General features: G+C 34.0%; 1 protein-coding gene and 2 long non-coding RNA genes across 11 annotated transcripts in view; all 3 read left to right on the forward strand.

The window, feature by feature from the left end:
- The window catches only part of Adi1 (acireductone dioxygenase 1), an 85,485-nt gene that overhangs the window by 6,412 nt on the left and 59,935 nt on the right, over positions 1 to 19,138 (forward strand). For 5 of the 9 annotated variants that reach the window (XR_011396931.1, XR_011396927.1, XR_011396928.1 and 2 more), the window contains exons 1-2: positions 5,816 to 6,044; positions 14,284 to 14,361. Coding sequence is in view for 4 of the 9 variants with exons in the window: in XM_070111468.1 (XP_069967569.1) it covers positions 5,904 to 6,044; positions 14,284 to 14,361 (219 nt within the window). In the remaining 5 variants the exon portion in view is untranslated. Of the gene's footprint in view, positions 1 to 5,810; positions 6,045 to 14,283; positions 14,362 to 19,138 lie in introns of those variants that run through there. The other 4 variants (XM_070111470.1, XM_070111469.1, XM_070111468.1 and 1 more) reach the window with 3 other exon arrangements.
- LOC138857761 (uncharacterized) lies at positions 52 to 1,226 on the forward strand. Its single transcript, XR_011396935.1, has 2 exons — positions 52 to 128; positions 829 to 1,226. It is a non-coding gene; the product is annotated as an uncharacterized lncRNA (long non-coding RNA).
- Positions 6,053 to 7,056, forward strand: LOC138857762 (uncharacterized). Its single transcript, XR_011396936.1, has 2 exons — positions 6,053 to 6,238; positions 6,939 to 7,056. It is a non-coding gene; the product is annotated as an uncharacterized lncRNA (long non-coding RNA).

The raw sequence follows: 19,138 nt of genomic DNA on the forward strand, positions 1-19,138 counted from the left end.
ATTAGTGAGGGTGCTAAACATTTGATAATATAGTAATTAATGTGCATACGTGTGTATGTTTATAGCAATTAGTACGCATGTGAGAAAACACAGTAATAGTTTATTAAGGGATTACTTCAAAATATACGGTAATAATAAAATTAAATGTGGTAAATGTATAAGGGGGAAAACTTTAGTTTAGCATCCCGCGATTTCAGGGTTAAGAGGGGTATGGTTGGATAGAGGAGATTCTCCAGATCACGAATATATATAATTATTGCCACCGGAAACTTATAGTTTTCGAGATGTTTGCATTTTAAGTTGAAAGTTTCACAAATTTTATTTTACAGTTTCTCGATTTATGGTTAACTTTTCTTTTATATTATGCACTTATTACCACACCAACACTTCACTACAATGTCTCTACATATTTATTTTATAATAAATATTTAAATATTTGCTTTAAATAAGCATTTAATTTTTACACAATTTTCGTTATATGAACAATAACAAATGGGTTCCATGTTGTCAGATAATAAGTGTTGCCATATCCAAACGAATGAAAGCAATCAAACTAAATAAAAAACCCAATTACCCTCTACAAAATATTAAGAACTAAATTTTCCATTTTAATAAAAGAAAAAGGTTTTATGGCTTAAACGTATGTTTTATTGCATGCGATAATTTCACAAATGGATCATGATGCTGATTTGCTATATTTTTACGCCATATGTATTCATATATCAGATTTTCAAAATCTTCACTGTTATTATAATTATCCTTAATAAAAATTGAAGTTTAAAGAGAGTGATATACCCTCTTTAACATTCCTTTTTTTTTTTTGTTTAGATTTCTTATTTGCACTGGCGGCCTTCGGCCGAGCTTCGAAAAAATAACTCTGGTCGGTCCAACACCGGGGTGTTCATAATTCAATCGCGTCAAACTCCTGTCTGCACTGGCTGGCTTCGGCCGCGCTTCAAAAAAATAACCCTGGTTGGGCCAACACCAGGGTGTTCATAATTTAATCGCGTCAAATTTCTTTTCGCACTGGCGGCCTTCGGCCGCGTTTCAAAAAAATAACCCTGGCCAATACAATACCATAATTTATCAATAGAAGGGAATGAACAAAATTTTAGTTCATGTATTTGGGGTATAATCCTCTTTTATTGTTCATTTTAATTCGCTTTCAAAATATAAATATATATATATAATAGATATGGCAACACCTGTTAGCTGTCAACATGAAACCCATTTTTTATTCATATAACGAAAATTGTGTAAAAATTAAATGCTTATTTAAAGCAAAAACTTAAATATTTAATATAAAATAAATATGTAGAAACATTGAAGTGAAGTGTTAGTATATAATAAGTGCATAATATAAAAGACAAGTTAACCATAAATCGAGAAATTGTAAAATAATATTTGTGAAATCTTCAACTTAAAATGCAAATATCTCAAAAATTATAAGTTTCCGGCAATAATTATATATATTCGTGATCTGGAGAATCTCCTCTATTCAACCGTACTCCTCTTAACCCTGAAATCGTGGGATGCTAAACTAAAGCCGATCCGTATAAGGCCTAAGGAGGTCTCAAAAATGATTTTTTTTTTAAATCGTCTTATTTTGATGCGAATATTACAAATCCGTGAGCGGAAAGTGAATTTTTTCAATAATTTTTTTTTTCAAAAAAAAAACCAAGATTAATTAATACATATGCATTAAAAATATAAAATTGTGATACATTAAAATTAATTCTTTTATTTTTTCCGCTGCTGAAAGGAGTTTGGTGCAAAAGAACTATGTACACCCCGGTGTTGGACCGACCAGGGTAATTTTTTTTGAAGCGCGGCCAAAGGGCGCCTGTACAGAAAGGAGTTTGACGCGATTGAATTATGAACACCCCGGTGTTGGACCGACAACGGTTATTTTTTTGAACGTGGCCGAATGCCGCCAGTGCGGCGTAAAAGAAATTGTGACTGTTTAATTTCTTCAGTATTTTTTTCACAAGAAAATGTTTAACTCGCTGAACTGGTAATTACAGCTAATTGATATGAATTCTGAAGAATTTTGCCGCTACAACAAGACAACCAAGTGACTTAAAAAATATGTGCAAAGTGCATTAAATATATTTGTAAATATATACATAAATTATTGAAAAAATTCACTTTCCGCTCACGGACTTGTAATATTCGCGTCAAAATAAGACGATTTAAAAAAAAAATTAAATTTTGAGGCCTCCTTAGTTGGTCTTATACATTTACCTTCAATATGTACATACATATGTACGAAGGAACCATGCCACCGGAGCACAATTATGAATGCAATGAGGGACACCAACATTGTATAAATCTACAAATAACCAATCCTAAGATTATCACTAACACACACGCATAAAAAGTCTAAGTGCCTCAAATCTGCTACAGTGTGTTGCCGTGTTATTTTTTTAAAATGTATAGCTTAAAGAATGTTTTTATTACTTATTCGATTTTTCGACTATCAAAATTCCCAAAGATTAAATTTGCATGTAATAAGTATATCGCTGTGTGTGGTTTAGAATATTTTGTAAATATTGTTTACTGATTAGTACACTGTTCTGATTATTATCAAGATGTTCATAAATTTGATACCATTGAAATCTTTTATATATATTTTAGTTTTTGTTGAAATAAATACAAGAATATTGTTTTGTCATGTATTTGTTATTGAACACAATTACTAATATAAATACTATCCATGAATTGTACCTGATTTTATATATAGAATTTTTTTTAGTTATATTTGTTATGAAAAGTAGATTGATTTAGAACGGCATATATTATATAGATGAATATAGGCCTAATGGGAACACACAAAAACGGCCGGTAACGCTCCTACATTGAATCCTCAGAGGTGGTGAGGAAAAACAATAAATATGCAATAAACTGAAAATAATGACAGCTAGTGACACACTAAGTTTTCAAAACTGGTGAACCCGCCAAAGGCGTTATGATTCTTTGGAGCGCAGTTTCATAACCCCTCCGTGTGCTATGAACGATTTCCTAGCAAACCATCAGTATGGCTTATGAAAAGTGCACAGCACCACCACAGCACTTAGCGTCATAAACACCCAGATAGTTCATGTCCTAAACCAAAAACCACCCCGTGAGAGGACGATCCTCGTAACGTTGGACTTGTCAAAAGCACAGTCAACCACACAACGCTACTTGAGGACATCCAGGGCTGAAGCGGTTGACTATTAACTACCTGAGCGGTCTTTGACCTTTCTCGATTCTTCTCTGCAAGGAGCCTAACACACTCCCGCACTAAATCCACAGCGACAATTTTCACAAACTGGACTTCAATAACCCTAAACTTTTAGGTGTTACATTTTACAGCCTGTGCTCCTTCACTCCTCACACGACTAGTCCAGTCATTTAAGCTTAAATTAGGTAAGAATCTCGGAATTCAGATACCCAGCTGTAAGTCTGTAAATACTTGTATATTGACACCCTAAAAGTTGTCTTAAAACTTACATATGGTAGGGTGTACGCAACTATTAAATTTCAAGGTCAAAGGTCACAAAAATCAGTTTTTTGCGCTTTTTTTTTTGTAAATATCTCATTTCCTATGGGTTTTTTGCTAAGTTTCCCGCGGCTATATCTATATATATTCTTGATCTGGAGGATCTCCTCTATCCGCTCATACCCATTTTATCCCCGAAAGCGTGGGACGTTATACTAAAGTTTTCCCAACACGACTCCTCACACACCCTTCTCCCTATGGTCTGACCTCGTTGAAATAGCTCGTTTCCTGGGCCTCCTAATAGATGACCTCAATGACAACCAAACTGAAACTTACCAACAGCGACACGGTATCTTCGTCTTTTCTCGTCGTCCTATATTAAAAACCGGTTTGTGCGACAAAACAGTCCTCACGTGAACACAGTCTAAAGAAACTAATGAGGTCTTAATTTGTATGATTTTTCTATGTAATTTCTCCAATGATTTAAAAAAGAGGACCTCAATTTATTTGCATATTGCGTATTGACCAACTTTATGAAGTATTTCGGTATTCGATACGTGCTGAATTAAATGAACTTACAAATGCATTTATGTTAACAAAATGATTTAAAAATCACTAACATATGCATACATTTGTATGCACAGACTTAGGTATAAAGTTAAATACAAATGTTCTTGGTTAGTTTTCGTTTTGCTTATCACTAATTTACTCCCTCAAGAATGCACGAACTGCGATTACATGGGGACTCTTTTGACCCTAATTATCAGCAAATTATCTTTTGGTGTCGCTCTGTGCATTCACACGAGACAAGAGTTCAGCAACTTAAATCGAGTTTTTCTGTCATTCCTTTTCATACAATTTTCGCAAATGTTTGTGCGGTTCGGCTACGCGACACTTAGAGTGTGTTGCATATTTCATTTGTATGAATACCCGCTACTAATATTTTTAAGTCCAACTTTATAACAGGAATCTCCTAACCTTTAAATATTAAAAACCCATATTGGTTTTATTCCATATTTTTTTCTATTTATTTTAAAACATCCTTGAATAAGTTACAATTCTTGTTTTAAATAAAATGATATTCGAACTAAATTCTTTGCGGTAATGTGATAAGTTATCAAAACTTGGAATTGAATTTTGAGTATCTTAATTTTCTCCTTATTTCCAATTTTTCAATATATTTCGATTATTCTATGCATACATATTTGCATACCACACACAAAAAATAGATAACAGCATCCAAATTTCTGAACGAATGGTATAGGTTCATTTGAAACCGGGCGCTTTTGCAGCCATTCAAAGCATTTGAAAGTGAAAGGAATGCTGAAAAGGGTAGCAGCAAGCTGTTACAAACAAGAACACAAAGTGTGCCACCCGAAAACGAGTGGCACGGTCCCTTCGTCTTTCCTCGTCGTCGCCTCGTCCACAATAAACCGGTTTGGGATACAAAAGAATCTGTGTATGAACTGGCTCATACTAATTAAATATGTTTCCACATATTTGTACATACATACGTATGTACATATGTACTATATGTACTGTAAATCGTTTGCCTATGGTAGATAAAAAGACTGCGCTTCTGCTCTTTAGATCACAGTAATTAGATCATTGTATAAGCCTACAAGTAGCCAAAGAATCAGGTGTTTTCCTATGTGTGTGAAACAGCCGTGATCACCTGATCGAATATGCCTTTTTTTGGCACAGAGTTTTAAATAAAAGGTTGTAGAGTAACAATTTGCACGTAAAATGGAAATATATGGAAAACTGTACGTTTGCGGCGCCAATAGTTATATATATTCGTGATCTGGAGAATCTCCTCTATCCAACCATACCCCTCTTAACCCTGAAATCGTGGGATGCTAAACTAAAGTTTTCCCATTGCTTTTCCTCACCACCTCTGAGGTTGTAATATAGGCGCGTTACAGACCTTTTTTGGGTGTTTGTTTCCCCAGGACTAAACCGGTAAACTAAGAATTTAAATATTCAACAGACAAAGAATTTTCACTCACAAAAACATAAACATGTAAGTTAAAAAAGATAAAATTGGAAACATTTAATAATATTTCAATACAATAAATAATAATTTAAATAATACTATGTAAATTTAATCTTTAGGAATTAAAACAACCGAAAAATATTTTAATATGGAATAAAAACATTCTTAAAGGTATTAATTTTAAAACATAACACGGCAACACACTAGAGCAGATTTCTGTCATTTGATCGTTTTAGTAGTAGAATATTGGTTGGCAACCCGTACAAAGTGTGATTTTAGTAGCAGAATATTGGTTGGCAACCCGTACCAAGTTGATTTTAGTAGTAGAATTTTCGAGGCAACCCGTACCAAGTGGGATATTTTTGCGTGTGTACTAGTGAAAATCTTAGGATTGCCTACTTGTAGATTTATACAATGAATTAGATGTTCAGTGGTTTCAAAATGGTAAAGGTGTGGTATATGGATAATGAAGAAAATGACCAACGTTTGGAGCATCATAAAAGCCCTCCCGAATATCTGTCACTAGAAAATCTTCACGAAGAAACAGGCGTAGAACACTTTGCCGTAAGTATTTTGTAAACATTCATGTCATTTGGCGAAGTTATCGATACTTGTCCAACACGTTTGCCGATTAGTGAGGGTGCTAAACATTTGATAATATAGTAATTAATGTGCATACGTGTGTATGTTTATAGCAATTAGTACGCATGTGAGAAAACACAGTAATAGTTTATTAAGGGATTACTTCAAAATATACGGTAATAATAAAATTAAATGTGGTAAATGTATAAGGGGGAAAACTTTAGTTTAGCATCCCGCGATTTCAGGGTTAAGAGGGGTATGGTTGGATAGAGGAGATTCTCCAGATCACGAATATATATAATTATTGCCACCGGAAACTTATAGTTTTCGAGATGTTTGCATTTTAAGTTGAAAGTTTCACAAATTTTATTTTACAGTTTCTCGATTTATGGTTAACTTTTCTTTTATATTATGCACTTATTACCACACCAACACTTCACTACAATGTCTCTACATATTTATTTTATAATAAATATTTAAATATTTGCTTTAAATAAGCATTTAATTTTTACACAATTTTCGTTATATGAACAATAACAAATGGGTTCCATGTTGTCAGATAATAAGTGTTGCCATATCCAAACGAATGAAAGCAATCAAACTAAATAAAAAACCCAATTACCCTCTACAAAATATTAAGAACTAAATTTTCCATTTTAATAAAAGAAAAAGGTTTTATGGCTTAAACGTATGTTTTATTGCATGCGATAATTTCACAAATGGATCATGATGCTGATTTGCTATATTTTTACGCCATATGTATTCATATATCAGATTTTCAAAATCTTCACTGTTATTATAATTATCCTTAATAAAAATTGAAGTTTAAAGAGAGTGATATACCCTCTTTAACATTCCTTTTTTTTTTTTGTTTAGATTTCTTATTTGCACTGGCGGCCTTCGGCCGAGCTTCGAAAAAATAACTCTGGTCGGTCCAACACCGGGGTGTTCATAATTCAATCGCGTCAAACTCCTGTCTGCACTGGCTGGCTTCGGCCGCGCTTCAAAAAAATAACCCTGGTTGGGCCAACACCAGGGTGTTCATAATTTAATCGCGTCAAATTTCTTTTCGCACTGGCGGCCTTCGGCCGCGTTTCAAAAAAATAACCCTGGCCAATACAATACCATAATTTATCAATAGAAGGGAATGAACAAAATTTTAGTTCATGTATTTGGGGTATAATCCTCTTTTATTGTTCATTTTAATTCGCTTTCAAAATATAAATATATATATATAATAGATATGGCAACACCTGTTAGCTGTCAACATGAAACCCATTTTTTATTCATATAACGAAAATTGTGTAAAAATTAAATGCTTATTTAAAGCAAAAACTTAAATATTTAATATAAAATAAATATGTAGAAACATTGAAGTGAAGTGTTAGTATATAATAAGTGCATAATATAAAAGACAAGTTAACCATAAATCGAGAAATTGTAAAATAATATTTGTGAAATCTTCAACTTAAAATGCAAATATCTCAAAAATTATAAGTTTCCGGCAATAATTATATATATTCGTGATCTGGAGAATCTCCTCTATTCAACCGTACTCCTCTTAACCCTGAAATCGTGGGATGCTAAACTAAAGCCGATCCGTATAAGGCCTAAGGAGGTCTCAAAAATGATTTTTTTTTTAAATCGTCTTATTTTGATGCGAATATTACAAATCCGTGAGCGGAAAGTGAATTTTTTCAATAATTTTTTTTTTCAAAAAAAAAACCAAGATTAATTAATACATATGCATTAAAAATATAAAATTGTGATACATTAAAATTAATTCTTTTATTTTTTCCGCTGCTGAAAGGAGTTTGGTGCAAAAGAACTATGTACACCCCGGTGTTGGACCGACCAGGGTAATTTTTTTTGAAGCGCGGCCAAAGGGCGCCTGTACAGAAAGGAGTTTGACGCGATTGAATTATGAACACCCCGGTGTTGGACCGACAACGGTTATTTTTTTGAACGTGGCCGAATGCCGCCAGTGCGGCGTAAAAGAAATTGTGACTGTTTAATTTCTTCAGTATTTTTTTCACAAGAAAATGTTTAACTCGCTGAACTGGTAATTACAGCTAATTGATATGAATTCTGAAGAATTTTGCCGCTACAACAAGACAACCAAGTGACTTAAAAAATATGTGCAAAGTGCATTAAATATATTTGTAAATATATACATAAATTATTGAAAAAATTCACTTTCCGCTCACGGACTTGTAATATTCGCGTCAAAATAAGACGATTTAAAAAAAAAATTAAATTTTGAGGCCTCCTTAGTTGGTCTTATACATTTACCTTCAATATGTACATACATATGTACGAAGGAACCATGCCACCGGAGCACAATTATGAATGCAATGAGGGACACCAACATTGTATAAATCTACAAATAACCAATCCTAAGATTTTCACTAACACACACGCAAAAAAAGTCTAAGTGCCTCAAATCTGCTACAGTGTGTTGCCGTGTTATTTTTTTAAAATGTATAGCTTAAAGAATGTTTTTATTACTTATTCGATTTTTCGACTATCAAAATTCCCAAAGATTAAATTTGCATGTAATAAGTATATCGCTGTGTGTGGTTTAGAATATTTTGTAAATATTGTTTACTGATTAGTACACTGTTCTGATTATTATCAAGATGTTCATAAATTTGATACCATTGAAATCTTTTATATATATTTTAGTTTTTGTTGAAATAAATACAAGAATATTGTTTTGTCATGTATTTGTTATTGAACACAATTACTAATATAAATACTATCCATGAATTGTACCTGATTTTATATATAGAATTTTTTTTAGTTATATTTGTTATGAAAAGTAGATTGATTTAGAACGGCATATATTATATAGATGTATATAGGCCTAATGGGAACACACAAAAACGGCCGGTAACGCTCCTATATTGAATCCTCAGAGGTGGTGAGGAAAAACAATAAATATGCAATAAACTGAAAATAATGACAACTAGTGACACACTAAGTTTTCAAAACTGGTGAACCCGCCAAAGGCGTTATGATTCTTTGGAGCGCAGTTTCATAACCCCTCCGTGTGCTATGAACGATTTCCTAGCAAACCATCAGTATGGCTTATGAAAAGTAAACCAAAAACCACCCCGTGAGAGGACGATCCTCGTAACGTTGGACTTGTCAAAAGCACAGTCAACCACACAACGCTACTTGAGGACACCCAGGGTTGAAGCGGTTGACTATTAACTACCTGAGCGGTCTTTGACCTTTCTCGATTCTTCTCTACAAGGAGCCTAACACACTCCCGCACTAAATCCACAGCGACAATTTTCACAAACTGGACTTCAATAACCCTAAACTTTTAGGTGTTACATTTTACAGCCTGTGCTCCTTCACTCCTCACACGACTAGTCCAGTCATTTAAGCTTAAATTAGGTAAGAATCTCGGAATTCAGATACCCAGCTGTAAGTCTGTAAATACTTGTATATTGACACCCTAAAAGTTGTCTCAAAACTTACATATGGTAGGGTGTACGCAACTATTAAATTTCAAGGTCAAAGGTCACAAAAATCGGTTTTTTGCGCTTTTTTTTGTAAATATCTCATTTCCTATGGGTTTTTTGCTATTGATATTTATTATCAATATTGTAGAATACAAAATTCTCTACAAATTTTGTTTAAAAATGTTTTTCATACGGTGAACCGTTTTCGAGATAGAGGGCTTAGAGCGCGCGGTCACAGCATCACTTCAGGTCAACCGGTGCCTCCGATCAAAAACGCGCCATATATAGTTGATGAACTATCGATAAATCAATGATTATAAATATTTGCCAATTTTTATTAACTATTATATTATATTTTATCATTTTCTTCATGCCTTAAATCTTTATCTATTCAATAATACTGATCACCGTTTCCTAAAATTAAAAAATAATGAAGGGAAAAACTTAAATCTTACTATAATTATATTCCCATTAACACTAATGACATTTTAATTAGAAAATAATTAAGTGCATCTTCTTTAAAATCTGTAAATTTGTAAATAATAGGACAAGATATTGATTTACTCATCATTTTAATTGGGCGTACACTGTCTTACGAACAAGAAATTGTCTTTAAAAAAGTTGGGAAAGGCAATGTAAAAACGGAGATATACTCGACTAAAAGTTTTGATAATTATCCTCATTCCAAAACACATATTTTATTTCTGCACGCATTAAGTGGATGTGACACAACTTCTGCGCTTTTTAAAAAGGGGAAAAAAACATTTTTAAAAGTTTTTGAGAAACTGACCAATTTGGATGAACTAGCTGCAGCATTTGAGGAAGAAAATTGTTCGGCCCAGCGATTATTAGAGAGTGGAACTCAAACCTTATTGGCAGTCTGTAATGCTCCGAAATCTGTGAAAAGTCTCGATCATCTTCGTTATATGCATTACGTCAAGTCTACAAAACTTAATAAACCTGTGCAGCTTTCAAATATTCCACCAACAAGTGCAGCTGCTCATCAACATTTCGAACGTGTATATTATAGTTCAAACTTGGTTAGGGCATGATTTGGAACCCCAGGTATTTTCTGGAGCCTATCATGAGAATTTTACCACCTGCTCCAGAACATTTGCTAAATACAAGTTTCTGCAACTGCAAGAGTGGTTGTGGTTCGTGATGCGGATGCAGGAAAGCGGGCTTGCAATGCTCTTTAGCTTGTGGCCAATGTAATGGGCAAGCTTGTCTCAATGCTCTACCATATCAGAGCGACATTAACGAAGATGGAACTTTTGACCCCGAAATCATGGAAGAACTTGAAACAAATGTCGTTGAAGACGATAATGAAGACCAGTTTGAAATTTACCAGCAGCCGGAAGACGACGATGAAGAGGAAGAAGATGATTAAAATTATAAATTGTAGTTTTTGTACCCTTTATTCCATTTTTTTACTTTTAATAAAAATAAATGTATTGAATGATATTTTTAAATACATTTTTTTTATTTTTTTTTTTTTATCATGTAAGAAGTTATTAATAGTAATAAGGTTTAAATTCAAATATAATTCCTATATTTTCATTAACAATTCTGCAATTTCATGGGCAGGTAAGTGTTGTTAAATAAATTAATACTGAATAAAAAGTGGATAGGTTAGGAAAAAGTGATAAAATATAATATAATAGTTAATAGAAATTGACAAATATTTATAATCATTGATTTATCGATAGTTCATCAACTATATATGGCGCGTTTTTGATGTTGTTGTTGTTGTTGTAACGATTATCTAATCCCCGTTTGGGTGATAAATTCTAGATTCGTTGTCGTCGAGGTCATCTAACGGAAGGCCCAGGAAACGAGCTGTTTCGACGGGGTCGGACCATAGGGAGAGGGGTGTTAGATGAGTGAGGTTTGTTGGGCATGCAAAGAGGTGGTTAGTGTCATGCGGAGACTCATTGCATGCAGGACATGTGTTTGGTATGTCAGGGTCGCGCGTTTTTGATCGGAGCCACCGGTTGACCTGAAGTGATGATGTGACTGCGTGCTCTAAGCCCTATATCTCGAAAACGGTTCACCGTATGAAAAAAATTTTTAAACAAAATTTGTAGAGAGTTTTGTATTCTACACTATTGATAATAAATACCAATAGCAAAAAACCCATAGGAAATGAGATATTTTCAAAAAAAGGCAAAAAACCGATTTTTGTGACCTTTGACCTTGAAATTTAATAGTTGCGTACACCCTACCATATGCAGGTTTTGAGACAACTTTTAGGGTGTCAATATACAAGTATTTACAGACTTACAGCTGGGTATCTGAATTCCGAGGTGAACTTACTATAATGACTGGACTAGACCGCGATAACTGCCAAAGTACAGAGCCGCAACAAAATCCTCAAATTGATTGCCGGCAGCTCATGGCCGGCCGGTCTTAAACTACGCTGCACCAATATGGTCGCCTGGATGTGGTGCAACGTAGACGAAGAGGCTTGAGGCATGTCAGAACACTGCACTCCGGACTATCGCAGGTGCCTCTTGATGTCCTAATCGAACACCTACATTGTGAGGCCCGTATGCTTGTGGTTAAGAAACACAACGAACTCCTCTTCAAGCTGTTTCTGCTGGGACGTTTCCGCTGAAACCACCCTGCATGAAGCGGAACCGGATCGATGACATTAGGCAGTACGCCGACCAGACTTCGGACGCAACGAATTTTAGGCATGCACTGATCGTTATTTGTAGTGAAGGTATCAACACCTTCACCGACTCCCTCTCAGGCAATGGCGTACTTGGAAACAAACCACCACCCTTCGCAGATGAAGAGCTCGAGTTGCCACGAGAATGTAGAGTGACCCTTGCGCAACTTCGTTCTGGATACTGTAGCAGGTTAAAATCCTACCTATTCAGACCCGGGCATATCAAATATATGTCCTGCATGCAATGAGCCTCCGTATGACGCTAACCGCCTTTTTGCATGCCCAACGAACCCTACTCGTCTAATACTATTTTTATTATGGTCCGACCCCGTCAAAACATCTCGTTTCCTGAGCCTCCCGCTAGATGACCTCCTAAGTGGGGATTAGACAATAAAGACGATTTCCTACTGAAATCTTCAGACTTTCGAGTGTCTATTTAGGATAAACTTGCTATAATTCAAAGTCATCCAATGTTGATTGTGATTATAGAAAAAAGTAAAAAAAAAAAATAGTTAAATACAAATATATAAAATTACAAAGAACTTTGTCAATTTACCTCTGTCCTTCAAAAACGCAAATGACTTGCATTTTGCACTCACACTTTTGTATCCTATTTTGAAATTTTTCTTTTGGCACTAATGACAAATGTATTTTCTCATTCTTACTTATTCAATAAGATCAAGAAATGAGATAACATTTTTGTTTGTTTGAGAAATTCGAAATTAGTTAAAACACGTTGAGACAGTAAAAAAAAATATGCCAGAAGTGTGCATTGGTGTTGATACTTGAATAAAAAATGTGTAATTGTATTGAAACTTCTGAGGAAAGTGGTTAGTCACGGCTTGCACTGATAATCTGTTGAAATCAGCATACTTATGTATGTACATAATTTGTAAACCGTTTGGCCCTATATTCACCACCTAAAGAGTTAACGTTTTCAAGTGGCTTTTTTTGATATCTTATGAATTATACCACCAGATAAGTTAAAGGTGGATTTTATTTTTACTTAGCGATGTTAGCATTTAACCAATTATGACATTGTTTAAAATAATATATGAAATTTAAAATGGGTATGGGCGAATAGAGGAGGTTCTCCAGGTTAAGAATATGTATATATATACAATATATATATATATATACAATATATATATATATATACAATATATATATATATATACAATATATATATATTGTATATACAATATATATACAGCTGTCGTTGTATAGTTGTGAAAATATATAATATGGCATTTAAAGTTTACTTATTGTATTAGTTAAAGTTTACAATACACTATTATAAGGTACACTAACAACATTATTCTGTGCACTTGACAAATGAACAAAATATTGCCAATTTATCAAGATTTTTATCAAGTCAAGCTTCTTGTTATCTATGTCAATCTTGATAAAATGTAAAGCTTCAGAACTCAACGCTTTTTCCCACACGTACATATGTATGATGAACAAGATTTGAAGATCACTGCCGATTCAATATACAAACGTATATCACATCTTGCTTTAAATCTTTGAATATGTCAAAATAATAAATAATAATAACTTGATGTAGCCAATGCAAATGTCGACAGTCCTTGGCCGGATAAAAATGCGGGTCCGTTCCGTCTACGTAGACCCAACTGTCGTGGGAACGGTTGCCAATGCTAATAGTTTTGGTTGGTATTAAAAACGGTGTTCGTTGAAAATTAATAGTATTTGCAGTGCACATCAGCACGAAGTATTAAAATAGATCAAATTATAAGATGCCGGAGTTTGATATTAAGCAGCTTTCTTTTCAACCTTTTTCGCTTCATCTCATCTATCATCACCTCTCAAACCGACTCGTCTAACACTTCTCTTCATATATATTTTACAACAATAACAATACTTTGTCGAGTATTAGTTTTTCGATCACTTTTAAGGGAATTTGATCACATTCCATTCTCATGGTTTACCCATCTACAGTATTATGTTGTACTTATTATCAAGAACTTTGCAATTATATTCATTTTAAACTATAAAATTTTATTTGTATAATTGGCTGCAATTGTTTATTTACTTCTTATGGGACTTATTTTAGATAAATGCGGAAAATTATGAAGACGATGAATTGCTGACTGCTATTCGTAAAGATCGGAATTACACATTTGAAGATGAAGTAAATATGAATTGAATCTAGCATTATTTATGTCATAGTATTATTTTAATTATTACACACTTTATTAAATATGTTATAACGGATCTACATATTCCTTGTATGTATTTCAATCTGGCATTATTTATATGTATCTATTATTCCCTATTTGATTTAAATTATTTTTACAATTTTAATTATAACCGAACTATACCATGTGTTTTGAAAACATTTTGACGTTTGACATGACATTAGTTTAATATACCGAATTCCAATACATACCTAAAACGCCGGGGTACAAATGAAAATGAAAATTTATTCAAAAGTCTCATCATGGTGCTCTATTTGACAAATCGAATAATCTATTCTGATCAGTTTTGCGTGTTATAAAAAACAGTTAGATGATCCAAACTATTATACTCTGTTCAACATGTTACGAGAATATAAAAATGTTTGAATAGAGGGCGCCCGGCCTCCAAAATAAATATACATATCGCTTTACTACTATGCCTATATTAACCAGATTTATGAAACCATTTTTTTCTAGCGTTTGGGTACAAACTAAAAATGTGGAAAATCGAGCAATAACCTCGCTCATACAACTGCTATGTTAATGTTAATAAAATATAAATTATTTAAAGTGCCTTAACTCTAATGAAAAACATCAGTAGCAATTGAATTTAATTGAAAGCAGGTTCTGTAAGTCGATAGAAAAAGTAGATAGTGTTCGTGGCACCGCCCACTTATTGACAGCTCATAGCGTAGCACCCACCTCGACTGAAGTAAATTAAATTTGGTACATAATTTTTTTTTGATATACTTACCATATATTACAGAGTGAAAATGAACGCAAAGGTCGACTACGTTTCCATATGAAAGCATTTACAAAAATCAATGATAGGAAGTGTACATCTGATAATAATGTCTAGTGTTAAAAACGAATAAAATTAATAGCAATGCGTTGCCAAAGTGAATTGCTTTGCGAAGGGCAATCGGTATTCTGTAACAAATTCGTATTGTAAACAGCATTCTGCTGTTTTTGCGTTGACACATTTCCATTATACTTGGCACTACTGGTTGAAACGAAGGAAATTGAAAACAGAATCAACAATAACGATGTGGAAATAATAAGCGGACGTACACTATTCAAATTCATAGGGTTTTAAATTCGTTGTGAGTTTTAAATATAAAAAGTGTAAATATATAAAATACAAAGGGCCGAGTAATGATGCTATGTGTGGTCAGCTATTAGACTAACTTTATTTGCAAAATTCTTCTCCTTAAATAATATTCTAAGCAATATTGCAATACCGTTCAATACATAATTTCCGCTAAGTACATAGTTTCGTTTTCTATTAGTACATATATACATAAGTATGTAAGTTATATAAAAACAATTCATAAAAGGAAAATAACCCAAGTACATACATTACTCTATAGCTCCTACGTATATAATGTAGTTATTAACAAAATAATGCGAACGCAGCATTGCAAGATGCCATTTTATGATTTTTTCATAAATTTTTCAAAACCTTGTTTTGTGTTCTAATTTTTCAACAGCTAATTAATATTTCCTTTTTTTGAAATTACCTTTAGGTTAGGTTTCCGTAATAAAAGAAATTATTTGAAGGAATTTAAACTACAAATAAACGCCACGAACTAACATTCTTTGTCCGTTGCGCTTGCTAGTTTGAAGATGAATAAAAATTCGTTAAACGCACAAGTTTGATACTCGCTTACGCGATGTATGTCTATTCACTAATCACAAAGCAGTATACATACAGTACGCCGCAATATATTTTACAATGAATGGAAAGTCAGTCGGGTTTTTATTTATTCACATTAGTGGTGAACAAAATATGAGATTGCAGAAATAAATACCAAATTTGTATGGGAATTTTTTGAAATTGGTTAAATTTATATACAATTTCTAGCAACTTTGAAATTTAAAAATATAAGTGTAAAATTCTTTATAAATCAAAGAAACACCCACTTTAAATAGTTGAATTTATGAACTTTAAATGCAAATATTTCAAAAACCATAAGTCAGCGGCAACTAAATGTATTGTAACGGATTTCGATATTTTCCATAAATACCTATAACACACTTTTGAGTTTGATCACTGGATTGTTAAATAAAAGTCCCGATTTGATGGTTATACACATATCTTTATTTCTAGTTCAAACAATTGGACACTTATTACTTCTTATTCGAGATTACAACTTATTGCTCATAGCTCAATTGCTCTTTAGACGGCAACACTCCAATTATAACTGCGTTTACTGCACAATCCGGCAGCCCTTATATAGTAGATTGTTAATAAAACTTCTCTACTCGAACATTCCGACAATTACGAATTTCGCTATCTAGTTCGTTCTAGCAGTTTTGCTTTCATTTTATTGCTCATAATTTTAGTGCGCTGCCTCACCATAGCATGTACAAGGTGCGTTCCAAAGTATACAGAACTTTTAAAAAAATGAAGAACAAATGGTTTTATCGGAAAAAACAATTAATTTTATTCAAAATAGTTTCCTGCTTTAATACAGCTTTTTGCACGGTCCAAAAGCATGTCGAACGAGCGTTTTAGCTCGTTGCCCGGTATGGCCGCCAGTATGCCGGTGCCAGCTTTTTGAATGGCCTCCACGTCTGCATAACGCTTTCCTTTCATCGCAAATGCATTTTTCCGAAAAGGTAGAAGTCGGACGGTGCCATATCGGGTGAATACGGGGAGTGATTAATTGTTAAAATGTGATTTTTGGTCAAATAATCGGCCACAAGCGTCGATCGATGAGACAGCGCATTATCGTGCAACAAACGCCAACTTCCATTTTCGCGATATTCGGGCCGAACAGCTTCAAAACTCCAAGGTAGAATACCGCATTAACGTTTTAGCCGGGTGGAACAAATTCTTTGTGGACAATACCCTTGGAATCATAAAAACAAATCAGCACTGTCTTCATTTTTGACTTCTCCAGGCGCGATTTTTTGGGTTTCGGCTCATTTCTCATTTATGTCCTCACGACCACTTTGAAAACGTTGAAACCACTCGTGCACTCTGCTACGGGATAGGCAATCATCGCCATAAACATGTCTGGTCTTTGTTCGATGTTCATTTTCGCACCGATGACAAAAACATACTGACACTTAAAACTCAATAACTTCACTTCCAATATATGAAATGTCATGAAATTTTTACTGGAAGACGATAAAGGATAGCAGATTCTAACGCACTAGTCGACATATAGATGGCGCCACTAGAGTTTACTTTGTTACTTTTTTACTGTTTACTTTGGAACGCACCTTGTATATCTTTCATCTCGTCTTCTAGGATGCTGTTGACTTCCTTAGCATTCGCTCCTTCGTTGGCGTTATTTGCAAACTTCAAATCAATCGGTAGACGAAGATCATTACCAAACCTCACCCTGGAGTCTGCCCCGTTGTTTCATGTACAGCGGACCGATAAACCATCAGACGCAAGGATATATGGGTATACCAATCTTTTAATACTTGCCCACAACTTTCCTCAAATGTTCTTCCAAAGCTCTATTGTATCGTTCTACCATGCCATCGGACTGCGGATGTAGTGCAGTACGGACAGTTTTTTGGATACCCAGTATCTGGCACATCTCCTGAATTAGAGCTGATTCAAAATTTTTCCCATGGTCAGAATGTAATTCTATTGGAACACCATATCTCGATACCCAATTGTTGATGAATACATCTGACTACCAAAACATATTTGTTTCCTAATATACTGATAGGAAATGTGATTGCATTGCAAAACATTGCGTGTTATAAGCTAGGTGAGCTAACCTCTCAATCTATGTTGAAAACTACTGCAGAAACTCATTGGCTTTCTGGCGGCGATTTTGCAACTAAATAAGTGAAAATGGCAGAAAATACAAGGTGCGTTCCAAAGTAAACGGGACTTTAAAAAAAAAGACAGAACAAATGGTTTTATCGGCAAAATCAATTAATTTTATTCAAAATAGTCTCCTTCTGCTTTAATACAGCTTTTTGCACGGTCCCAAAGCATGTCGAACGAGTATTTTAGCACGTTGCCCGGTATGGCCGCCGGTATGCCGGTGCAAGCCTTTTGAATGGCCTCCACGTCTGCATAACGCTTTTATTTCATCGGTAAATGCATTTTTCCGAAAAGGTAGAAGTCGCACGGTGCCATATCAGGTGAATTCGGGGAGTGGTCGATTGTTAAAATGTGATTTTTGGTCAAATAATCGGCCACAAGGGTCGATCGATGAGACGGCGCATTATCGTGCAACAAACGCCAACTTCCATCTTCGCGATATTCTAGTCGAACACGTCGAATACGGCGCACCAAACGCTTCAAAACTCCTTTGGAACGCACCTTTTATGTTCAAATTTCAGTAAAATTTTTGTAGCTATGTTAAGTAGCATGTTAAATATTGTAGCCCTCAACTTTTTATATGAGTTGTGTACAAACTTACATGAATTTATTTTTAAAATATAATGTAGATATAGATCGTCTAGTCAAAAACAGCTGTTTTATAAATTTTCAAAGGCAGTAAGAACAGTCTAGAATAGTGAATAGATTAAATGTAATATAATAACTTAAATTTATTGGTGGGGACATTTGGGATTTTTATTCAACAATCTACTGATCGAACTTAAGATGGAGTTACATGGTAGACGATTTAACGAGACGATCGTAAACAATTTATCCGTTACAACAATAAAAATACGAATACTGACTTGTATATAAGTCAATAATAATTGCCCGAACTTGTCTTTCGATCAAAATGCTTCACAATTTCCAAAATA

Source organism: Bactrocera oleae, chromosome 6 (genome assembly GCF_042242935.1).
Source record: "Bactrocera oleae isolate idBacOlea1 chromosome 6, idBacOlea1, whole genome shotgun sequence".
Taxonomy (NCBI): domain Eukaryota; kingdom Metazoa; phylum Arthropoda; class Insecta; order Diptera; family Tephritidae; genus Bactrocera; species Bactrocera oleae.